Genomic DNA, 23780 nt, shown 5'->3' with positions numbered 1-23780 from the left:
CGCCGACCGACCCCGAGCCCGGCCGCGCATGCGCCGCCCCGCCGGCGGAGGCTGCTCCCAGCAGGCGGCGCGCAGGGCGGCGACGGCTGCCCTCCGGCTGCGGCCCTCCCTCCCGCACTCGGCTGCCCCTCCCTGATTGGGTGTGGGCTCCGCTGGTCCCGCCCCCCCGCGGTGTGGGCGGGGCCGCGGTGGCGCCTCAGCCGGGTCCGCGCGCTGTCCGGCGGGGTCGCCATGGCCCTCGGCAGTGGGCGCTTTGGGCCCCTGCTAGAGAAAACTCTGAAAATCACCTTAAAATGTGGCGTTTTCCAGGGGGTGTTGCATCACGTCAACCCCGACCGGAGCGTCCTCCTGCGGGCAGGTGAGGCCCGTCGCCGCCGAGGAGGCGGGCGGGGCCCTCAGGGCGCCCCGCACCGCCTCAGCGGGCGCGAGGGGAGGCGGAGGGGCGCAGGCGGGCCCCGCGCTGCCGGCCCGGTCGCTGAGGGAAGGGAGGGCGCTGGCGCAGGGGCGGCTGGCGCGGCAGCGGGCGCTGTGTGGCGGGTGGCGTGGGCAGCCTCCCGCGCCGAGCCTGCCTGCGGCGCCCCGCGGAGCGTCCCTGGGTGCTTCCCGGGAGCCCAGACGGGCACTGGGATGAATAAAACGTACACGAGGGTTAGAAGCTGGCCGCACCTGGCTGCGCTTTCAGCTGCGGGACCGTGTAGGTGTAGCAGCCCTGAGTCGTGTCCTGCTTGGTGCACAGCCCTCTTGGGGAAACCCTCTTCCGTAGAGGGAAAGAGCCGTCGCTTAAAACAACCCATTTGTTGATTATTTTTTCTGTAGTTAATAGTACTACCTTGTCCTGTGGTCTTGCTTTGTTTTGCAAATGATAAGCTTTCACTCCAAACGCTGGAACTTGATGTATGTCTGTATTTTTCCTCTCCCTCATTTCAGTGAAGAACTTGGAAACTGGCAGAAGCACTCCAGGAGTAAAGCTGTTTTTTGACCACGAAATAGTCAATGGTGAAGCTTTTCTCACTTTGGGGCACAGGGGTCATGCTTACTCTTCGTTCAGCACTTAAAATCCATTTTTTGGTCGCTCTGATGAATTCTTCAGTTGCACATCTTTATTTTAAAATCAGTAGGAATTAGAATATTGTATAAATCACGTGAGTTTTGTTCCTCAATTATCTATCAGTGAAATAATATTAATTCCCCACTTTGTGAAGGTCTTGCGACTGTACTGCATTAAAGCTTATTAGTTAAGTCCAATAACACCAGTAATGAAATAAATCAGAAAGTAATCAGTTGAGATAAATGTGCCTCCTGTTCACGTTCTGAAGGCAAGTTACATTCAGTGCATATGTGCAAGACTTTCACTAATTGACTCTCCTGGGAAGTTAAATTGCTTAAAGTTCTAGTTAACTTGGTTTTGCTTTTACTTGCATAGGCAAAAGCATCTCTGTTAAATGGTCTGAGCCTCTTTCCATCATACACTACTGATAAGAATATGAGATTATTTAAGAAAAGCATTTCTAGTGTATAAAGGTCTTGTGCATTTCTCTTGGCATTTGCTTTGCTTTGGGGACAAGGAGCAAAGCACTGAGGAGGGAATAGCTAAAAGGCAGCTACTGGATTTATCAAATGATAGTAACTGACTTCATTCTGCCTTTTTCCTTGCACCTGCTTTATATATAATAATCTGTAAAGTAATTAGTTGTAGTTTAATACTGACTTTGGTTTTGATGGGGTGCTAAGCCATTAGTCTTGTTTAAATGCTAGAGTTCAGAAATACACCTTATCTGCACTACCAGTGTAAGTTATTTTGTAGAGATTTGTCTATCAGAGTGGGTTTAAAAGTATTCAAACGATACTTTGAGTTCAGTTGCTTTTTTTTTTGCATGTATGGCCATGTCCATACAGTAACAGTTACGGTTCTCTTTTATGGGGGGGAGATGAGTGTCAAAAAGCTGTTGGTGCTAGAGTATAAATTGTTTTGTTTCTATTGCAGTGGAATTGCTGGATGAACCAGATTCAGGGAGGGGAACATCTATGCTCTCTGAGTACGTTAAAATGTTTCCTTTCTTTCACAGTAGGTGAAGGGATGGGATGCACTGGCTAGGGGAGCCACCACTTACATTCAGTGTAATACTGATGTTCAGGCTCAGCTGTGCCAACTTTGTATTTCTTTGCTCTAAAGAGGTGAACAAGGTGGTGAGCAGAAGACCTCCACTGTGTAAAAGGGTCTTTCAAGCCATTGCTTACAATTTCCCTCGCTCGCTTTTTTCCTTTTTTCCTTTGCACTAGTGCTCCTAGGTAGAAGAATTTGCTTGGTTTGTTTCCTTGTCAACTTGTGGTTTCAGGGGAGGTTTCCCATGAGTATTTCTTCTGTGGTGGAATAGTTCCAGGACAGTTGCACAGGGAAGATTAGGTTTATACGCATGCTATTAAAGCATATAAATGTGACTTTGGGAAGCTGGTAAAAATATGTTTCAAACTCCTGCAGACCCATGCTCCTAGATGGCTTTGCTTTGAGTCTTCTCACAAGACCACATTTAAATAGTTTATTCTTCCTCTTAAGAGAAGTAGGAATGAAGTGGTGTCTACTGAATAGTCCTTAAAATATAGTTAAGAAGCACCTAGAATTGTGATTAGCAGCAGTTGTCTTGCTTGCTGCAGTCTTGTCTTCTTTCTCCCTGTTAACTAATATGCTCACCTCGGTAGCAGATTCCTGTGTTAATCCTTTAAATATACCATATTTATATAAAAGATTCTTCAGCTACATCTAAAGGCTGATCAGAAAGGTTTTTTTTATGTTTTATTCTATTGAGATAGAGATGTAATGTACATGATGGGAGATATGTAATCATAATGGGATTTTCTATCAATACAAGAAAATTTATACTAATAAGTCATGTTTCCCAGTGAAGTATTCTTGACCTGTTGTAGAAATTAAGCATATGTGACATCTTTCAGTCAGGTGAATGTTTACTAACTATTTTTTTTTTCTTTTGTCCTGAGATGCTACCATTTTATATGATTTAATAACTTCCATTTGATTACAGTAAAGTTATAGTGGATATAACTGGTTTATGTATTGGTGATCTTGTAAAATTGCCCTCCAATTATAGTAACTAACTAATGAATCAAATATTACTGATTCAGTGTTCAGGCTTAGATATTTAAATTGCATGGTTCTTGGGCTCAGGTCAGGTACTCTATTCTTTGTACTTTGAACTCTTTCTTTCCTTGAAACCATTGCTGACCTTTGCAGTGAACAACTGCTTGGGTTCTGCTTTCACCTTTAAGAATAAGTATGAATTTTATCTGAAATAAAGGCCTTTTTGTGCAAAATAAACTTACTGTTGGGTAGCTTCAAGATCTTCTTTAAAAACCATGGACACTGGATTAGTAAGTTGCTTCACATCCAGCAGTTCATTGTTTGGACACAAGTAGATGGCATTGGATGAAATAATTTTCTCTATTAAAATGTCCATACTTGTGGAATGTGTACTGTTTTGAATTCTGTGCTATGTGTGGTTGCTTTGCTCGTGCAGGTGCACTTCAGCTATTGAAGGGAACAAACAAGCAGACACGGGACCAGAAGAATGTGGCCCCTGCAGTTCTCCTTGCATTTCCCTAGAGAGCCAGCTCAGATCCTCAGACACCTTAAAATATTCCCTCTCAGGTAACGTGGATATTAGTCGAGCAATGTAGTTAGTTTGTCAGACAGCACCTTTCCCAGAAGCTGTGATCAGGTTTGCCTGTATCAGAACAGGATGTATGCTGAAAGAAGAGTGGTCACAGAAAGATAGCTACAGAGCTCATTACCTGCAGATGTGCTCCTTGCCTGCAGATATGTACACAACATCAGAAGGAAACTCATGCTTTCTAGAATGTTTTTCCTGTAGCCCTCATCAGCTGTGAAAGTGGCTGAGCAGCACAACCAATCTTTTGGAGAAATCAAAGTGCTTCAGCCAGTGAGCATTCCTCTCTGGCGATTGTTTTAATCGTATACTTGTTCCTGAAATGCACGTGGCATGATAGATAACTCAGAGCTGAGTCAGACTTTGGTTCTGTGCTGGCTGTTACGTGCTTGCACTGATTTGGTTGTGTGGTTCCTGCTGTTTACATATACACAGGTACAGATCTAAAATGTGACGGGCTTGTTCTGTTCTTGTAGAGCCATGACAAGAGTGCAAGGCCTGTATAAGCTAAAGGAAGGTTAGCTGTGTTTACTTGGGTAGTGGGGGAGAAAATGAGCAAGGGTTCATGTGATCTGGGAGAACCTTTAAAAATTTGTTCTTACAGTCTTTCAGTTGACTGTTATTTTAGAGTTTAGAAGATTGTCTTCTGTTGTCATGGAAGCATATTATTAACATTTGCATCTTACTTGAAGAGAAGGGAGAATCTTTAAGGGAACCCTTCTTTACTTGTTCATTAGACGTTGTTAAACAAATGTTTAAAAATACTAAAATCTGGCTTAAATTCTCTTTGGCCCCTTGATCACTTAGCTGTCCATGTTCTGTTGTGTCACTTTTGTCTTTGTTATAATCATTTTCCTTCCTTGGACAAGCTTGGGAATTAGGGTGCTGCTTTTTTTTTTAATGGATGTAATTTTTTAAACTGAAACCTTTTTGTTTCTTTTATGCATCATAACAACAAAAAGTAATGTGGCAACTTGCTTTTAAACAGCCAGTTTTTCTGTTTAAGAACGGAATTTTGTGTCATGCTCTAGACTGTACACAACTGAATCAGACAGTTCAGCAATCAGTTTGGGTGTGTTCAGGAAATAGGGAAGAACTGTATAGCTAAACTAGAAGAGTAGAGTGATTGCACAACTAAAATACATATCTGTGCAAAGTTCATACAAGTAGAGGAAGTGTCTAATGACTTTTTTCTTCCTTTTAGAGGAGAAGGATGAAGAGGATGTGGAGTACACAGTTGTTGATAGTTTCCAGCAGAAATTTGACCCAGCAGTAAGTACTACAGAAAGCTTTTCTGCAGCATATGTGACTTCACAACGGCCTATGCTAGAAATCACTTTTACAAGACTGTCGTGAAATTTGAGTAATAGGTAGTAACTGACTTTTTTAATTCAAGTAGAAATGGTATCTCTGGTGGCATCAAAGTATATTTAAAGTGTGCATATATGCAGGGAAAGAGTGCAATGCACGTGAGTTTGCAGTGGGTGGATGTAAACCTGCATCAGTGTGTGTTGGTTGCTGTTTTCAGACTCCGCCACAGTAACTGAGGCGAAGGGTCAGTATTACTATTTAGTGAACATTGGTTTTTGTTTAGGAAGGGAACAACATGAGGATTTGTTGGCTTTTGGGGGGGGGAATTGATTGCGTTGGTTTTGTAGGTGTTTGGAAACTCCAGACATGCCTAGACCTTTTTCTCTTAAGTCATGTATAGTAACATAAGCAGACTTGGTAGAAAAGCTTTGTTTCAGACCTTGGAGTCAATGATAGATTTATTATTAAATTTAATAGCACTTTTTAGATCCTGAATTAGACCAGCAATACCATAGGTCCTCCATGCCATTTTGTTTTGCAGTAATATCAGTTGTGATTTGGACTCTTATGGTAAATGTATTGCACATACAGAGGAAAAAGCTTTTCCCCACAGGAAAAGATTTTGCTGCTTACAGAGGAATCTAAAGGTTACTTGAAAAAAAAGCTGTTTTTTTTTATTTCTGTTTATGCCCTCCTATGTTACATATGCACTACAGGTTACTTTGTGTTAATTGTGTGAACACTTTTTGTGTCTGAGAGCAACAGGTTTTTCTTTCTGCCTTAGAAAATGAGTTCTGCTTTTTATCTGAAAGGAACACCACCTTTATATGATCTTAAGGAAGTTCCTAAAACCTACTTAGGAGAATTTCTTGGGGAGAGATCAGGGGAGTCTATATTCTGTAGTTATCCATAATCTCTGCTAAACCTATCATTGATGTTTCTAGTTGTGGAATTTCCAGCTGTCTATTTTTAACTGGACTGATACTGTCTGTGTCTGTTCCTCTTGGATGAGTATATATCTGAGATTCATTGTGGTTTGGGTTGTATTTACCTTTTTAAACATGGATCATGACTAGAAAAATCACAGTTTACTATTTGTACTTCTGCCTATCATTCTCTGGCACTATTTCTTTTATCCTTATTTTTTCCATTAGGTGCTGCACCTAAGAGAGCAGCATGTTGTCAGTATAGCAGGAGAAGGTGTTAATTTGTGTCGTCATGGAAAACTCTCTTGGCTTGAGGTAAGAGGCAGATATTTCCCAAAATGTGCCACTAAACAGAGGCAGAACTGAGAAACATTTGGGGATTAGCCTATGTTTAAGACTCACTGATGTAACTGTTTTGGTAAGGGATATAATGTTCTTCAAGACAGATCGTAAAAGATCTGTTACAGAAAGAATTATGTCATTATAAGACAACATAATAATAATTACTGAACTTATATATAATGTATACATTTGTATATGACAATGTATTTGGTTTGACATCTTTATATACGTGTATATGGGTAGAGATACTATGCTTGTCAGCTGTTACCTATTGAAAAACTGCAAGACCTAATCACAATGCCAATATAACGGAAGGAGTAAAATCCATCTAAAGAAGATAGAGTTTCTTAATTAGCTGTGATATTATCAACATCTGAAAAGGAAGGGACAGAAAGGAGAATAGCTTAATATGTTAGCTCAAGATCATCTTAGTTAATTTTTAAATAGGTTTAGAAGTGAGTGTTTATCCGAAGCAAAAACTTGTGTGGGAGTTCATGCTTCAGTCCTAACTCACTTATGCAGAAGTAAGCGTCCACAAAATGTTTGCTTTGGTATGGCTAAATTGCTTTCAAATAACAGCTTTTGTTAAACCATAATGAATTTGAACATAGGCAAAACCTCAATTTTGTATCCTGTTTGAAATGCTAGGATGGAAAATTATGTCCTTTATTTCTTTGGTAGTAGTCCTTGACAGTGAAAGGAATGTCATGGACACAGGAATTTTGTTGGAAGTGGTTCTTTAAAAGTGGCACCATAATAAGTGTAGGAACTTATTTTAAGTACTGTGCATAGGGTTTGTTCTAGATATGTCTCAAAATCCTGTATTTAACAGTGTATAGTAGACTACTGGGTTGTTGTTTCTAATTATTGCAAGATTCTCTGAGCATCTCTGGGAAAAACAAGACTTTTTTATGAATTAGCATTAAGGAAGCTAAACCTGGTCTCCCCACCATAAGCCTGTATATAGGAGTTTATGGCTTGTGGGCAACACTGCACTCTCTCCTACTTTCAAGCCCTTTGTTCTTCTGCCCCTCACTCATTTTCTCTGCAACTGAATTTGTTGTAGATAGCAACGGAGCATCATATTTTTCTATTTGATATCTTCCTTCTGGGACCTCAGGCTTTCAAAAATGGATTACAAATGGTGCTGCAAGATAAAAACATTGTGAAGGTAAGGGTACAGGGTGTGTGTGAACATTTGTGGTGGCAGAGGTCATATACATATATAATGATCTACCTGCACAAAAAAAGCTGCAGTTGGACACAAATTTGTCTGACAGCTCTTGCTTGCTTCAGGTCATGCATGACTGCCGCTGGATCTCAGACTGCCTCTTTCACCAGTACGGTGTCCTTCTCACTAATGTCTTCGATACACAGGTACTCTTCAAATACTCTGGTTGGGACCAAAAGTTTCAACAAAAGAAACTTCAGCCTTGTTCAGGGTATTCTTTCAGAGAAGGTTTAACATTACTGGAATGTGACAGTTGTTGAATCATGTAGTGGTTTTGTTCTACCTAAAAAGAACCAGCAGGCAAGGCTGATAGTGTTCAGAGCCTTGTGTAGACTCATTTTAAAAGGTAGTAAACATCTAATATTAGAAGCAAGTTTAATGTGGTATTTTAAGATATATTAACTGGTCTTGATCAAACTTGGAACAACCTGAGGCTACTGTGACTTAAACAGTTGCCTGGGCTTTATATTCTTTGCTATTCTTTCTGCCCCTTTCACAAGTGTAGAAACAGATTCAGGCTACAGGTATCCAGCACTGGGAAGCACCTACTAATAAATGCAGTGGTGGAAATGAAAGAACAGGCCAGGTTACCACAAAAATCTGTTTTTGCTGGTGCTGGCCCAGGTAGTTGTGGTAGTTAATGTTGTGTGACTAGAAGGAGAATTAGAGCCTTTCGAGTGAGAAGAAAATAACACATTGGCTGTGATCTTTCATAATAGGCATGGATATGGTATGCATAGTTATGTATGACTTGTCCTTGCCTATATACTGACTTTTCATGTCAGATATAGACTGCCTATAGTAACTCTTCAAAGCCCTAATTTGGGTTAAGTAGTAAGTTTAATAGACAGAGGTTTCTCTCAGTCCCCTTCTGATCTTAGTTTAGCCTTTTCCTTCTAACAATTATGTTATTCCATTACAGGTCAAATGTCAGTGTTGTCTGACTTCATGCAGTCTTGACTGCATGAAAAACGTAGGGGTGAAAATTCCCACCAGTGCTCCAAACTGTACTGGCTAGAACGTGTAACTGATACAGTGGAAATAGCTAACCAGAACTATCCACCCTAGGGTCTGAGGTACACAGAATTGCACTCAACTGTTCTGTTGTCTTGGTATGAGCTGACATGCCTGCATTTCTTGCACTGATAGATCTCTGGGCTTAGATTTAATTACTCTGATTTATTGGCCTGAATCCTAGTTCTAATGTAAATAAACTGGTGAAGTAGTCTGGTTTTGGCTACCCTGTAGTGTACCTGATATTGCGGGATTAAGCTGTCTTGTATTGTATTGTCTATACTGCTGGAGCAAATAACTGCGAGATATCACTGAGCAAACTCCCATAGATGCTTTTTGTGAAGCACTTCTTAGACAGCTTCCCAGCGTTGTTAAAATTGGACCAGACCATGTGCACAAGTGCTTAAAAACACATCAATGGAATGAAGAACTCTGGCTGAGATGGGATCCCACCTGCATAATTTGGAAGGCATTACTTATCCCTGGTTTTGGCCAGTTGCTGCAACTGTTTATTCCTTGCAATAAGCAACCTAATATAATTAACACAACATGTAGAGGATGGCAGTGAAAGGTTCACTGTCTTCTCCGCTGATGTTCCTATAGTACTTAAACACCTGTTGAAGTAACCTTTAATGATAGTGTTTGTGGAAGTCTGGTACTGCTGTTTCACAACTGACTGTCTTGGGGGGACAGGGGGTGTCCCTGTTGGGCTATGGCAGCCTAAAAAGCTGTATAGTGAGTAGGCAGCTGGCTGTTGTCAGTGCTTACATCCCTGACATTGCCTTCTGGGACACTTCTGCATGCATCAGGAGGCTGGAGCATTCTCATGTTCTGAAATCCCTGCCTGCTGTAAAATGTTATCGATTGCGTATCTGTGTACTACCAAAAGAAGTAATACAATTCTTCCTAGAGGTGTGTGCTGAAAGAATAAAGAAGAATAACTGCTTGAGACTTTTCCATGAGACAGAGGTCTGTGCAAGGTTCAACCATAAAATGTTCAAGTGAAGAAGTCCCTGTTGCTGTCTGGTTCTACAGATCCATGCACATCCACTACTCTTTAGTGTGTTGCAGTTTTTCTGCCCTTGAATCCAAACCATTAGCATGCAGTGACTTTGGACAAAGATTTTCACACTGAAAACTAAAACATTGTTTTCCTTGTGGGCAAGTTTATGCTATAACTCCATTCAGACTAGACTCTTTATGAGTATTGATCACAAAGATGCTTTTATTTTTGTTTAAATATTTAAGTCTTCTCTCCTTGTTTGGAAAGCATTGCAGTTTTTTTTTTTTCGGGGAACTGCCTCTCTAGCCATCTAGAAGAATGGAATATATTTCCATAGATTTGAACATCATTCTTGTTTTGACTTTGAGTAAAAGTAACTGATTGCTTGAGAAGTTCTGTCCTGAGGTTCCACTTCATCTGCATTTGGCCACTGAGAGTGAAAAGCCAGAGAAAGTTTTAGTGGTCAGAAGTACAATACAAAGGACTGTTTAGTAATGAATGATGGGAACTTCCTCTTTACCTAGGCATTTGTGTCTATAATCTGGTGAAGGTCAGCTTTACCTGGATCTTCTCCATTTTCTTCAGTGAACTCATCAGTTTGAATTGTTGCAGTTCCTTTCTCCAGGTATGTTTCCTGCCACTTTGCAGCTGGTGGTTGTAGACTTCTTTGGACTGCAGCAAGGTAGTCAGCCTCGCAGAAGTACAGGCAGTCCTAGTTTCTCCATCTTGCTTCTGAGCATAGGAGGTCTGACATTTCTTTCCTTAGTTCAAGATTGCTTGGTTTACTTGTGCTCTAGCGTTTTGCATTTTCTTCATAATCTTTCTGTAATCTTTTATTCCTTGGAAATTCAGTAAATGGATTGGCTTGGCACTTTCTCCTGGTAGGCTTAGCAAATACATGGCTTCTGTCCCAGAGAAGGCTGCAGAGATTAGCTATTTAGCTGATGCCTTAGTGGCAGCCTTAGTCGTTAATAAATCATACCAGCTTGTTTGCCTTTGCTGTTGGTCAGGGAGAGATTTGGTTTTTTTCCCCAAAGACTTTATAGGGAAGTTAGGAATGGGGGTTTGGTCTTGGAATTTACCCTCACTATAAGAGGCCAGAAGAGGTCAGTTACAATTCTGTGGTCGCTATTGCAGGGGCTGAGCTGGTGCTGCCAAGCACTACGTGGTCTGGTCTGGGCAGCACACGGGCGGTGTGTAGCAGGACAGCTCCAACAGTGGCTTCAGCTGTAACCTTTGCAGTAAAATGGGCGGCCTGTAAGCTCATGGTTTTGTTGGTGGGATTGTGGATGCTTGTGTTGTGTGTGGCTCAGGGTTTCTCAGGAGGGAGTAGTAAGAATAAAAGAAGGGCTATGAGAGGTCAGTGGGGACTTCAGGGAACCAAAATGGGAATCTGTGCTTTTGAGTCGCAGAGGAAGTCTCAAAAGGGAAGAGAAGGGTAGGTTGTCTAATGACAGATAGCTCAGTCTCAGATTTGGAGTGTGTGGATGAAGGCTTTTTAGTTTTTCCTCTCTGTTATCCTGGTGAGTGGACTCTTTTCCAGGCTTCCCTGTTCCATGGTCTTCTCTCTGCACCTGTTGCAATAGTCCTTCTCATCTTTATGTTCCCTGGTTAGGGACAAGAGTCAGGGCTGTTCCAGCTCTTACTGTGAGAGGGATGAAACCAGGAGGAGGAATGAGCAAACACCATGCCACACGGTCACTGCTGGAGGCTGTTGTCTGCTTTCATTCTGGCTCTGTATGCTGTCAAAGATGACTCTTACCGGAAAAATCAGGTTTTAGGCACAAAGTCTTTGACAATTTACATATTCTTTTTCATGTTTTCCTTACATTGCATCACTGTTTGGGGTAAAAGGCAAAGCCATAAATATCCTGGGGAAGTATCACTGTATGTTTAGTCTCTTCTGATGCTGTTCCTAACCACCTGCTGTCTGGAGACAAGAGTACTGGGCTAAAAGGAACCTTAGCCTAACACAACGTATATAAGTCATGCTTAAAACTTAATTTAACCTTTTATGTAACTTAACAGCTTTATGGAGTCAGATTACTAGCTTTGCAACTGCATGCAGTCAAAATGAGGATTAATTTGTTTGCAGTGTACTTTACTTTTAATATGCGTTCCCACTGTCAAACCTCCACATTGTTTGCCTTGGGTTAACGGACGCTGGTCATGGCCTATCGATCCCTTCCATCACAGGTTGCTGATGCTCTGCAGTTCTCAATGGCAACAGGTGGCTTCCTTCCGCACCGTGTCTGCACGTTACAGGAGTGTTTGATGCAGCACTTGAAGATACCTTCCAAACGGGATGTCATCATGAAGCACGGGCAGCAGATGGCCTCAGTGAGTGATTCAGTGAGGCACCTTCTGAAGACTCTGTTGTGAGCTGTGCTTTGCCCATCTTGAGATGTTTCTACCAGGTTTTTTAAGAGCATGGCACTGTGCAGTCGTCAAATTCCTGTAGCTAAGGACATTTTGTAACACTGACTTGGGAAACAGATGCAAGCTTTGGTTGGCATCAGTGCTTGTCCTGGTATTTCCTAATAGCTCATTTGAAATTGGGGTTTTGAAGAACCATAAAGCTTGTACAAGAGAGGATATATATAACTCGGGTAAAAAATATTCCAGATATATTTGACTAATTCTGAAACCTAGTTCCAACGGAACAAGTTGGTTAAAATGAATTTTGAATCAAGTGGGGAAAGAGGAAACTTATTGCCAGCACTATTAGCATGAAAAAATGAGAGCAGCAATTTTTTTTTTCTTGCTTGTACAGCTCAGCAGCATTTGCCAAATCATTGTTCTCTATTGTCTTCAGTTTTGTTAATCTTTCAGATGGGGACAAGCAAGGGAAAACTTAATGGGCCAGGAGTTCCTAAAATCTGGGGAATATAAGCTTGATAAATAGATTAAGACTAGATTATTTCAGTTGCTAGGGACCTAAAATGATCATCTAGTCCAACTGCCTGACCACTTCAGGGCTGACCAAGTTAAAGCATGATATTAAGGGCATTGTCCAAGGTTTGACCACCCTCTTGGTAAAGAAATGGTTCCTGGTGTCCAGTCCAAACCTTTGAACCATTCCCGTGTGTCCTACCACTGGATCTGAGGGAGAAGAGCTCAGCACCTCCCTCTCCACTTCCCCTCCTCAGGAGGCTGTAGAGAGCCGTGAGGCCGCCCCTCAGCCTCCTTTTCTCCCAGGTAGACAAGCCCAATGTCCTTAGCGGCTCCTCACAGGACGTTCCTTCCAGCCCTTTCACCAGCTCTGTTGCCCTCCTCTGGAGCCATTCGAGGCCCTTCTTGAATTGCGGGGCCCAGCCCTGCACACAGGGCTCCAGGGGAGGCCGCGCCGCTGAATCCAGCGGGATAATCCCCACCGGGGACCGGGGGGTTCTACTGACTGTGTGTGACGCACCCCAGGGGCCTCTTTGTCCTCGTGGCTGCCGGGGCACACGGCTGCCTCCCAGTGAGCCTGCTGCCCACCAGCACCCCCAGGTCCCTTCTGCAGGGCTGCTCTCCAGCCACTCCTTTCCTAATTTATACTTGTGCCTGGTGTTACTCTGTCCCAGCTGCAGAATCTGGCATTTTATCTTGTTAAATTTCATCCTATTAATCGCAGCCCAATGCTCCAGTTTATCTAGGTCCCTCTGCAAGGTCTCTTCTCCCTTGAGAGAGTCAACAGCACCTCCCAGTTTGGTATCATCCGCAAACTTGCTAATGGTGCATCCAACTCCTGAACCCAGATTGTTGATAAATATATTGAACAGAGCTGGCCCTAGAATTGAACCCTGAGGAACACCACTGGTGACTGGTCACCGGCCAGGTGTAGCCCCATTCACTACAACCCTTTGAGCTCTACCCTTCAGCTCAGTCTTCACAGTGCGCCCCATGAACCCACTCATCCTACAGTAGGACAACTTGTCCAGAAGGTTGCTGTGAGGGACCATATCAGAAACCTTACTAAAATCCAGAAAAACTACATCCACTGCCTTCCCTTCATCCACTAGGCAGGTGACCTTATCATAGAAGGACATCAAATTATTTAAACAAATAATATATGAATATGCTAGTGCCAGTTGTGGCATATTTTTGCTGGGTTTTTAATCACCTGATTTTACTTTTTCAGGGGTGGGGGAAAAGACTTGCAAAGAAGCTATTAAATATGGGAACTAGATACTTAATGAGACCTCACTATATAGGCAGAATTTCACTACTGAATAAGAACAATCTCCTACCAGAGCATTTTCTTCTCCCTTCATACTGGTCTTATAACTTCCTGAGTAAATTTGAGTGGTTTTGCAGTGCCTGTTCATAGACTTAAAATCTTTCTCAAAAGCATGGATTAAATGTTACTTGATATTGCTATAATAGCTACTCAGTGAAACCTCTAATTTGAACACAGCTGTATTTTTATATAAGTTTTGGAATTCTAATAGTGTCTCTCAAAGTTTCAATTTAGAGAATTCTGTATGGCAAGTCTAAGCCAAGTGACACTATTCCTTCCTTAGTTTACCAGACGAAATCCTCTTGTCTGAAGACTAAAAGTAGAAAACAACTGTGTAATACGTATGTAGTAAGTATACCAGTGTAAGCCACTCTGTAGTGACAGTTTTGCTCAGGGTATCATGGTCATGCTGCTTAACTGGGGCTTATTTTCATGTTCTGGTTCCAGTTTTAATGGCTGAAGATGTTACTATTCCCAGCTGCTTCCCTGGCTCCTTTGATGGGAGGATTTTTTTCCCACTTCAGATCTTTCAGCTCAGCTGTTAAGAATCCAACCTAGTTTCAGGGATAGGTGAGAGAGAAAGTAGCATTAAATGCTGGAATAGGTGTGTGTTGGTTTTTGGTTTGTTTGGGCTTTTTGAAAATGCAGTTCCTCCTCCCAGACTCCTTCATCTTTAACATGCACGGGCTTATACACAAACGGCTTTGGAAGCTGCAAGCATTCAGTAGCACTAAAAATAGACATCAGCATTGGGAGGTATGTTGTAAACCATGGAAGAATGTGATTAAAAGCTTTGTTAACATTTTTGCTTAAATAACTGTTTTCATTTGCATTGGGATATACAGGAGAATCCTGACATATGGTTCTTGAGACCCTTTCCAGCTTCTCTGCTGAAAGCCTTTGCTCTGAAGGCTATGTATCTTCTGCTGCTCCGCCCGCCTCTAATGGATAAATTGATGTCTGACCTAACAGCTGTAGTAACTGATTATTTAAATGCTTATCAGACTAGGTCTGGAGATCACCTTGAGAGCACAAAGGTAGGTATGTCTTTGCTTGTTTTGCTGGTTAGTGATTGGATTGAAGGCTCTGATGGATAAACTCTGGAGAAGTTTATCAGCAGCTTCCTTTTCTGCAACTGTACACCCTGCTTGATGCCACGTACCTGGTTCCCTGTGTGCAGGAAGAGAAGTGTCTGTCTCTACCTGGCTGCATTTCATGTTAATCCATTAGCACAAACCCACCTCAAGCTAGTTTTGTGGATGGTGAGCTGCAGCTGTTAAGGCACAGGCACATGTGCCCTCTGTTCACTCTCATCTGAGACTGGGCTCAACAGGAGCTCTGTATGTGCAAGGGCACAAAGAGGGACAGGCAGTTGTGAAGTGTTGGTAGCTGGAGCTGCCAGAGTTGCTTTGTTTTGGTAAAAGCATTTAGTCTCCAAATCTTGTTTTATTTTTCTCCTGTCTTCACCACTGAGCTCCTTTGCATATACTGACTGTTTCCAAGTAATGTTGTCTCTTGTTGGCCAAAGATTTTTATTTCTGTAAAAGCATCTCTGAGTTAACTTATCTTCCTACGTAACAAAAAATAAATCAAGTAACATTTTTCACCTTTGCTTACACAGAATCAGTAGTATTGCATGCCCGGATATCTTGGAGTGTGGCTCTTGGATGGTGGATGCTTGTGTAATTGCTAGTTAATTTTTAAAGCAGGGGTGGGAAAATCAGATTTTTGGTTAAGGAGCTTGTCTTCCTCCAGTAGTGGAAAGAACATGTCCATTTAAATCAAACAAGCTGTGGTATTGGTGTGGTCTTTCTCTCTCTTCTCAATGAAAAAAAAACATAGGAGGGCTTGCAATAACTATGTAAGATACTGCTGGTATTTAATTCAGCTGAGAAGTGAATGGTCAAACATCTTCATCACAAAGAGACTGAACTAACATGGTTAAATCCTGTTACTGCTTTACTTTTGCAGTTGTAAATGTCTTGAAATATTTATTAGGAAAAGAAAATGCAGGTCTGTCTTCATGGAAGAAGTTGTCTTTTTCTTTGCCCTGATTTAACAAAGCACTCAAGCACAGAGTTGAATCCTTTGGGAATTACTTAAGGGCTCAGACCAGTAAATCCCATTATTGAGGATTTAGGAGATTAGTTTAGATAACCACAAGAGGTCATAGTTGCTTCACAGATGGAAGAAATGAGGTCATAGCTGAAAACCTTTTCTTTATAGAGGAGACCTGCCAAAAAAAAAGGTTGTTCGTAGTTCATGGAAAAAAAAAATGAGCTTGACTTCTGAATTTCCAGTGTGAAATGCATGTAAAGTAGGCATGACACAAAGGAAAAGAACATTCTGTTAAAGTGGAAAGAGTACAAATTCTGTTTTGCATTGGGCAATTTGTAGATTTTTATTTTTTTTTAAAGTGGTACTCAGTTTACTGAAGACAATCCTTTTGTAAATCCATTTATTCTGTAAGATTAGCCAAGGAATTAATTTGATCCTGAGCATTTCAAATGGCATTTTGAAGATTTAATATCTCATCTAATAATCATACTTCTGCATTTGCTTTAGAGATCTTGTAGTATGGACACTAAAAGTAGCTATTTTCATCATCATTTCACTGTTAATAATTTTTTATTGTTTCTATATCTTGCGAGAAGATCACACAAATGAAAGTTTCTTCTACTTTATTTAAAATTTGTTTGCAATGCATATTTAAACTCCAAATAAGTAGTTTGGTTTAGTTAAATCTGGTCTGTGACTTTGGTTTCTTCACTAAGTAAACAAAGTTAACTTTAAGGGAATCCTTTGCAAGTTGATGAGTTTCAGCTAAATCTGTATTAAGGAAAAAAAAGGCTAAAAAAATATCTTTGTGCAACTACTAGGCTTTCTGGCTAAGTCTATATTAATTCCCTGAACCAAAAAGCCTTTGTACAGATCTGATTCTCAGAATGAAGTAATAGTCAAGATACCACCCCCCCCCCCCCCCCCCCCATTTATTCTAGTGCTTTTTCATGGATATTCAGAAGTAAAATCTATCTATCACTAAGGTCTGTGTTATGCCTTCTGTGTACTTTGTGAAGCTACAGTTGAAAGTTACCTAGAAAATGCTTTTACTGGACTATTTTACTTTTTACACTGACCAGTTCCAATTTCCACTTGTATTCCACCTTTGGACCCTTGGTGAACAGCAATCTGGTACAACGGGCTTGAATTCATCTCAAAGCCAGTCTCCAACAGCTACACTGGAGTCCTGTGCTTGACAGCTGTGTTCTCCAGACAGGATCTGATGCACTTCCAACACCGCTTCAGCAGAAGTAATGGTTCTCCTTGGATTCTGAAGTAAATACATGTGACAAGGAAACATTTTGGAAACCTGAAATATGTTATCTACTGTGCTCTCTCCATGCTGGAGAACTGGAAGAGGTGCCTCTGTTGCTGAAGCAGGACTGCAGCAAAGCCAAAGACAATAAATGCTCCAGGGCTGGCTGTAAAGATACCTTGCACTACTTCCGCTTCTAAATTGGAAGGTGGACGTAATTCATGAGTGAACAGGAACCATCTGTGGTTCCTGAGTGAAGAGGAACCATCAAGCATTTACTTGAAAGTTGTGGGAGTTTCAAGTTTACTTGAAAGTTGTGGGAGTGAAAGTCACTAGACAAAGAGAGTCTTCAAGTTATCATGGCCTCTTTGATTTACAGGCACTTGGAGAAAGGTGACCTGATCTGGAAGCTGACTCACTTAGATCACTCCATGTAAGGAAGCCTCTTCTGGGCCCTACTCTGTTCTGTTTTAGTTCTTGGATTGTGCTCCCTGAACAGAACTGCCAGGTCTTCAGCCTTTTGACAAGGGAAAGTTAGTTATGCAGACATGCCTTCTGCAGTGCCTCTGGGCTACAGAGGTGTTTGAATATATCATACCTGACCAGAGCAATGAACAACGCCGTGCTTTCCTGGCTGCTCCTGTTTCCTCTGATCTTACTGAGTGACATCATGTCGCAGAAGAATGCTTTTTTTCCTTCTCTCATTCCCCCAAACTTACAGCAGTCCCATGTAAACTATACTTGCAGAACAAGTACACGGATACAGACAGTTTCAATCATGAGACTTCATTAAAAATGAAGTGCTGAAGCTGGATGGAATACATAGCCACATTCCTTCCCAGCTCCAGCTGTCACATGTTGAATCGCAGCTCCTGGATCAGGGTTTACAACACTGAACTTCAGCTTGGACTAGCACTAGTAACATCCTCCTGATCTTTCCTGGGTCTCTGCCACATTCAGAAGTTCATAGTGCTAATGGCTTTTGTGTGTAGTAACAGTATCAGGGTATACTTGGTGAAAAGATGCTTTGGCTTTCCAGTCCAAGGTTGCCTGTGGATTGAATAATGCTGAGTAATGACCAATAACGTTGAATAATGATTACTGGGTCAGTTAACTACTCTCTCATTCTCTTGTTGAATTGTGGAGTTCAGCCTCTGGGAGCAGATCCAGACCAGTATCTTCTCCTCTTGGAAACAGCAGCAAGAAAAAGTGAATACACATAATCATGGAGCAAAAGCCAAGCCTGTTTGCTTGACCTCATGGATCACTGCATCCACTGCGAGTTGAGGAAAGACAACTGTGAGTAAGGCTGATGAACGTAACTGTCGCCACCCTTCCTTGGGCTCTCTGTGCCCAGCTTCTGCAGTCAGTTTTCCATACACATCTCCTCTTCCTCAGTGAGAAGTTTCTGTGTGCTCTAGCAGGCCCCCATTAGTGGGAGAATACAGGAACCACTTTCTGCTGGCTAAATGCACAGCTCCTGCTAGGGTCATATCATCCATGCGGCCTTCAACATATTCAGAAATGCTTGATCTGAGATTTACGCATAATTACACGTGCCAGTGTCTAATTTTGCCTTGTTTGTTGAACATGCATGACTGGTGGGGGTTTTGATTTGTTCCATGGTTTTTCAACAGAAGCTTGTAGTTTCCCTTTACTTAAGACAAGTTTTCATAAATAATTTGATGGGAACAAAATCTTACGTTATCAGAGGCCATGGTTAAGCTGGCAGAAATGGAGATGAATGACAGTTCACTGCTTTCACAGCAATAAACTGGCAAGAGCTGAGCAAGCAGCAGTATTTTGTGCAAATAGTATGTTTGAGCCTTTGACTTAGATGTCATAGTTCTTGTGAGCAATTGCAGTGGTCACTAGTGGTAGTCCTGTTTTCACCTTTCAGCCATCTTTTCTTCCCCTTGATCCCTCTGAAATGGAAATGGCAAAGAAACATAGTCCTTGTGGTCACCCAGTGGGCAGCTCCTCCAGCAAGAGTTCGACCTTGCTTCTGGACAGCCAAACACATTCTTTTGTCATTTGGTAGTTGTTACAGCAGTAACAGAAGATGTACTGAGGAGCTGGCCCATGAGCTGGTACGCCAGGGAGACATGCTGTCAAGGTGGCATGATGCAACTCCATGGATTAGAGGTTCCTTCAGGAGAGGGTTGCGGCAAAGATGGGTATCATGCACCCTAGCAGTAAAGTATTGCCAGTGGTCCACAGCAGCCAAAAATTATAAAGCAACACCCTTGTTGACATAGTACTGGGAGAAGAGAATGGAGAAAAGGGTGGTGGTGGTGGTGGTAATGAAATAAAAAGAAAGGCTTCTCATCTACCTGACAGTTTTGGAAACGTATGCTGACACTTTCTGTTGTTTCTTGTGCCACTACCTGCAAGTAGTAGTTGAGTCTTCTGAATAGTGGACACTTCCTCTTAAGCAACTGGCTTTTTACCCACAAAGCAGATGCAAAACAGTAACTTCTGATCCCCAGCGCTTCATTATCAAAACCCTCAGCTTCCCTGTTCAGCATCTTTCTCAAACTGATCATCATCCTTACTGCTTTGAGGGAGAATTTGACACAAATTTCCCTCCCTGAATGTCTCTGCCGTTTCAGTGTTTTCAGCATAACTGTCTGCCAGGAGTAATTGTTCTTATGGATGCAGACATCAAGTAAAATAGGTTTCTGTGCTTCTGCAGCTCTGTCACGAGGAAGGAGCTAGTAAAGAAGCTGTATGTGCTAAATTTAAAACTCTCCTTGTAGATTCATATTGTGGTGGTGGTGGTATTGTGTTGCTAGGTACTTGGAAATGCAGCTGCGTTTTGACGTTTAGGACTTAAATTCAGAGAAGCAAGTGCAGCCTGGGAACCCATCAGTATAAAAAAGCAGATGTTCTCCTAGAAGCACAGTCCTTTCTTGTTTGGGTGGTGAGCGTTCACAAGCAGAGCTCTGCTACGGCAGGGGTGTTGCACACTCCTGTGCAGCAGAGTTGGTTTCCCAATGCACTTAAGGTAAAGGTGCAGTAGATAAGGTGCAGTGAGTGTATAATACCAGACAACGTGTTCAGGACATGTGATGGCATAACCACTGCTCTCTGTCTAAATACAACTGCATGCCTGAGCCAGAAGTTTTCCTAATTGGCAGGTGAGTTGGGACTGCACACAATGCGTATTAATCATTATGAACATACAGCCCAAATTTTCGTGCAGCTTCGCTTTAAATGGTTTAGGGTGTGGACTACCTCTCACTGTAGGATACGGTAGCAGTTAGGAAGCTGAATGTACGTTCTTCTGGTTAAACAGAACTGAAGGTAGGGTGTTTTGAAGTAAGTGCTTGCTCTGCTTTTTTTCTGTAATCCTGTCTGAATTATTTAGCCTTCCTCTGGATCTGTGCAAACTTTTAGATGTAGGTTTTTGAGGCATGGCTTCCCTTTACAGATTTCGTGGTAACTCTCTTCCAGTGCATCGCATCTGTATATCCTCTCATTCTATTCTTAGTGTTTCTACCAGTTTCTGCTCATACAGACATTTGACTTAGCAGCGTGTTCCTTCCTGTATCTTTCCTGGGACCTCCTTTAAACCATCTTCCAGTCCCTGGGTATCAAGGCAGGTTTTAAGCAAGATACTATAGTTCAGCTTTCTTCCACTGTTCAGGAATTTTGGGTCAAATCCATCTTGCTGTTTGTATTTCAAGTATTGGTATTAAGTATTTATGCAACAATCTGAAATACATTCTGGGTATATAATGAATGTTTTTGGTATGGGAATCTCCGCATTTTTTTCATGCTGAATGTAGAACAGAAAAAATGTGTAGTTTACAGTGCTGCTTTTGTATTCTGATCGCTTGGCCCTGCAGCATGGTCAACATTTTGTGCTCTTCTCATCTTTGAAATTTTTTTCTATTATTTCTGTTATATTTTTGATAAATACTAATAAAATTATTCTGGCATGCACTTTGTTTGTTCCGTAACTTCATCCTTACTGTTTTCTTCACTTGGATGTGTCTTTGCTTTCCTGAAGGATGCTTACTTCATAGTCTCTATCCCCCTAACCTGTAGTCCTGCCAATTTCCTTTCACCTTTCTGTGATCTTTTGCTGTTAAGTAATGTTTGCTCTATGCTGCTTGTATGTTGTCTTCATGCTACGTGCTAGGATTGAATTTGCTTGGCTGCCTCTTACTGCTTTCATCAAGCTTCCTTATTTGTGTATTTCTCCTTTCTACAGTTGAATGCAACTGTGGATTTTTTTGTGATGTTCCTACAAAGATGGTGGGCATTGCAGCCCCCTTTAAGGGACAGATCCTTGAATGTAGTATTTTGAACAATGTCCCATGCACTGCTCAGGACGAAATTAAGGAGTGTATCAACTTTCACATACTTCCAAAGCAACTGTTTCACTGATTTGTTAGCTATGTTGGCTTTTTCCATGTAAGTGGTTGTGGGGTTTTTTTAGCTATAAGATAGAATACCATGGTTTTAAATGAAAAGCTGTGAAAACTGCCTTTGAGTGGCTCCTACAAGCAACCATGAACTGGTTATCCCTCTTTTGGGAGTTTTCAACAACTTCATGGTGCAAAGGTTCCTCAGGAGACATCCATGAGATGATCCATGAGAGATGACTGTTCTGTTCCATTTGCTAATTACAGAGGGAGCTCTTACAAGCAAAGGTAGAGCATGTGTATACATATGTATTGATCTGATTTCTTTTCTGTTTCTTTTCTTTTTTCCTTATCAGCCCACTTGCATGGAGCTGCCACAGGAGCTGCGTCAGCTGGCAGACATCCAGAAGCTGCGAAGGGAGAAAGCAATCAAAGACTACAGAATGAATGAGGATGGTCTTCTGATCAGACCAGCCGTGGAATTAAAAGGGAGAAACGATCCACAGAAGGATGAAAACTACAGAGATAACAGGGACTGCCTTCCCACAAATAAAGCAGTGTCTCAAATGACAGCCTTCTACGATCGGGATGTAGTTCATCAAGAAAAGTCTGAAAATCAAAACCAAGTGCTGAATCTGTGGAAGAATCTTATACCAACCTCAAGCTGGCTGTAAGAATCTAATATCTGATACAGATGACTCGATAAGCTCATACTGGGTATCCAAATGAAAAAAGGGGCTATTGCCCATGCAGAAGTGTCAGACAAAAGCTCCTTTCTTTACAATAACAGGTAATCTCATTGTTGAATGGAAATAATGATGGTTTTTCTTTAGAAGGAAGTTCCTTCTGAGTCTGACTGTTCTTCTCGAGGTCTGTTTTTGAGATCCATGTTTTTCAAGAGCTATTTTTAATTTTAAAACAGTGACTGTTGTTCTTGCATCGTTATCAGACCAATGTCTTAAATTGTATTGGTTCTTTTGTTACCTGTTGCAGATACGCAAAACTCTTATTCAATATGTAAACAGGGGAGCTTATAAAATGCCTGTTCGTTGAGATTAGAACGGGTTTGCTTGGAAAAATTAATAAACCTGGCTAACCTGTATGGGCTTGGTTTATATACAGATAAGTCTCTTGGCATAGCTATACAAGTCTTTCATAGGAGAGTGAAAAAGATCACACCCTAATGAACCCCTATGCTCGCAAAAACAGCAAAGCAGTGTGCTAATAAAAAGGACTTTTCTGCCAAGTCAGAGTTACTTTAGGCTGAGAAAAGAAGCTTCCCGCTGAAAGTTGTTTGCTGCTGTTTGTCAGCACTGCTGTATCAAACTCGGGTAGCTAAGGCTGTAACACCGATGTGGTGTGTATATAGGCAAGGATGTATAAATGGGGGAAAAAACCCAGTTAAAATAGTTTAAAATGTGTATAGGAATCCTCCCACAAGCAAAATAAGATCTAAATGCAAAACCAGTTTATCTTCAGAATATGTGCTTTGGCTGATATTCACTGAAAGTAAAGCTCCTCCAACTGATAGTATTATTCTACCACATGACAAAATTAACGTAGGCCATGTCTGAGCCTTGGAACATTTTTTTTGGCCTATCTCTCTATTTAACTTGCAAGCAAAGGACTGTAGAAAATTCTTTGCTTTTGAAATTCTGAATTTGTTTCTTTAAATACATAAAAAATGCTGCATGTTTTGCCATTCAAATGCTTCAGACAGGGTGGGGAACACCTTAAGTCTATGGAAGGTTTTGTTCTCAGGGCTGTGGCTATGACTATTGGTAACTGCTGATGAACAACATGAAATAGGGAAGAATGGAAGAGATAACGGTCACTGTCCCAACCAGACTGCAGTCCAAGAACGATCTGGGCATCAGGCTGCATATTTAGTTAGTAGTAGTGTTAGTATGTGTTAGTAGTAATCCAGTAACACCACGTTGCAAGGGACAGGATGTCTCTGTGGCAGCAGGCACCAATACCTATTTGAGCTGGTTTTCTGTGGACGTAAATTGGTGTGAGTAGCTGCTTATGATTTATCTGTGTGTATTTCTTTTAAGTGGTGTTAGGGGAAATGTGCGTTGGTGTTTTGGAGTGTTTTTCCCACTCCACAAAGAGTACTAGACCAGCAGTATTTAAATAAGTCTCTTCTTTGAAACTACAGATGGGACTTGCTCGCTTCTGGGAGTGGCAGAAAAAAATCCAAGGTTTGCTCTTTGTCACTGCATTTTCTGCATTTTTTTTTTTAAACCCTTAACAGTCTTCTGTAATCAAACTGTATAGTTCCTTTTGTCTCCGTTCACTTTAGAAAAATAAAACAGGTTTGAAGCAAGTTTGTCTTACAACTTTTTATTTGGAAATGGAG

At 41.5% G+C, this 23780-nt stretch overlaps 1 protein-coding gene across 8 annotated transcripts; it reads left to right on the top strand.

The window, feature by feature from the left end:
* The first annotated feature begins 96 nt into the window (after window positions 1–96).
* EXD1 (exonuclease 3'-5' domain containing 1) lies at window positions 97–23741 on the top strand. Of its 8 annotated transcripts, XR_012633851.1 has the most exons (12): window positions 97–358; window positions 928–996; window positions 1985–2036; window positions 3531–3661; window positions 4885–4952; window positions 6146–6232; window positions 7326–7430; window positions 7556–7636; window positions 11704–11847; window positions 14575–14766; window positions 18197–18344; window positions 21775–21889. XR_012633851.1 is itself a non-coding variant. In XM_074909544.1 (11 exons), exons 1-11 carry the CDS (start codon window positions 232–234, stop codon window positions 22090–22092), a joined length of 1374 nt encoding a protein of 457 aa, XP_074765645.1. In that variant the 5' UTR covers window positions 97–231; the 3' UTR covers window positions 22093–23741. The 8 variants fall into 8 exon arrangements, 7 of the variants coding, with proteins under 7 accessions (XP_074765645.1, XP_074765646.1, XP_074765650.1 ...); XM_074909544.1 differs by lacking the exon at window positions 18197–18344 and having other exon boundaries at window positions 21775–23741; XM_074909545.1 differs by lacking the exon at window positions 18197–18344 and having other exon boundaries at window positions 3531–3666; window positions 4890–4952; window positions 21775–23741.
* The last annotated feature ends 39 nt before the right edge of the window (window positions 23742–23780 follow it).

Source organism: Athene noctua, chromosome 6 (assembly GCF_965140245.1).
Source record: "Athene noctua chromosome 6, bAthNoc1.hap1.1, whole genome shotgun sequence".
Taxonomy (NCBI): Eukaryota; Metazoa; Chordata; class Aves; order Strigiformes; family Strigidae; genus Athene; species Athene noctua.
Note: the sequence above shows the minus strand (reverse complement) of the source record. Positions and strands in the feature narration are given on the sequence as shown.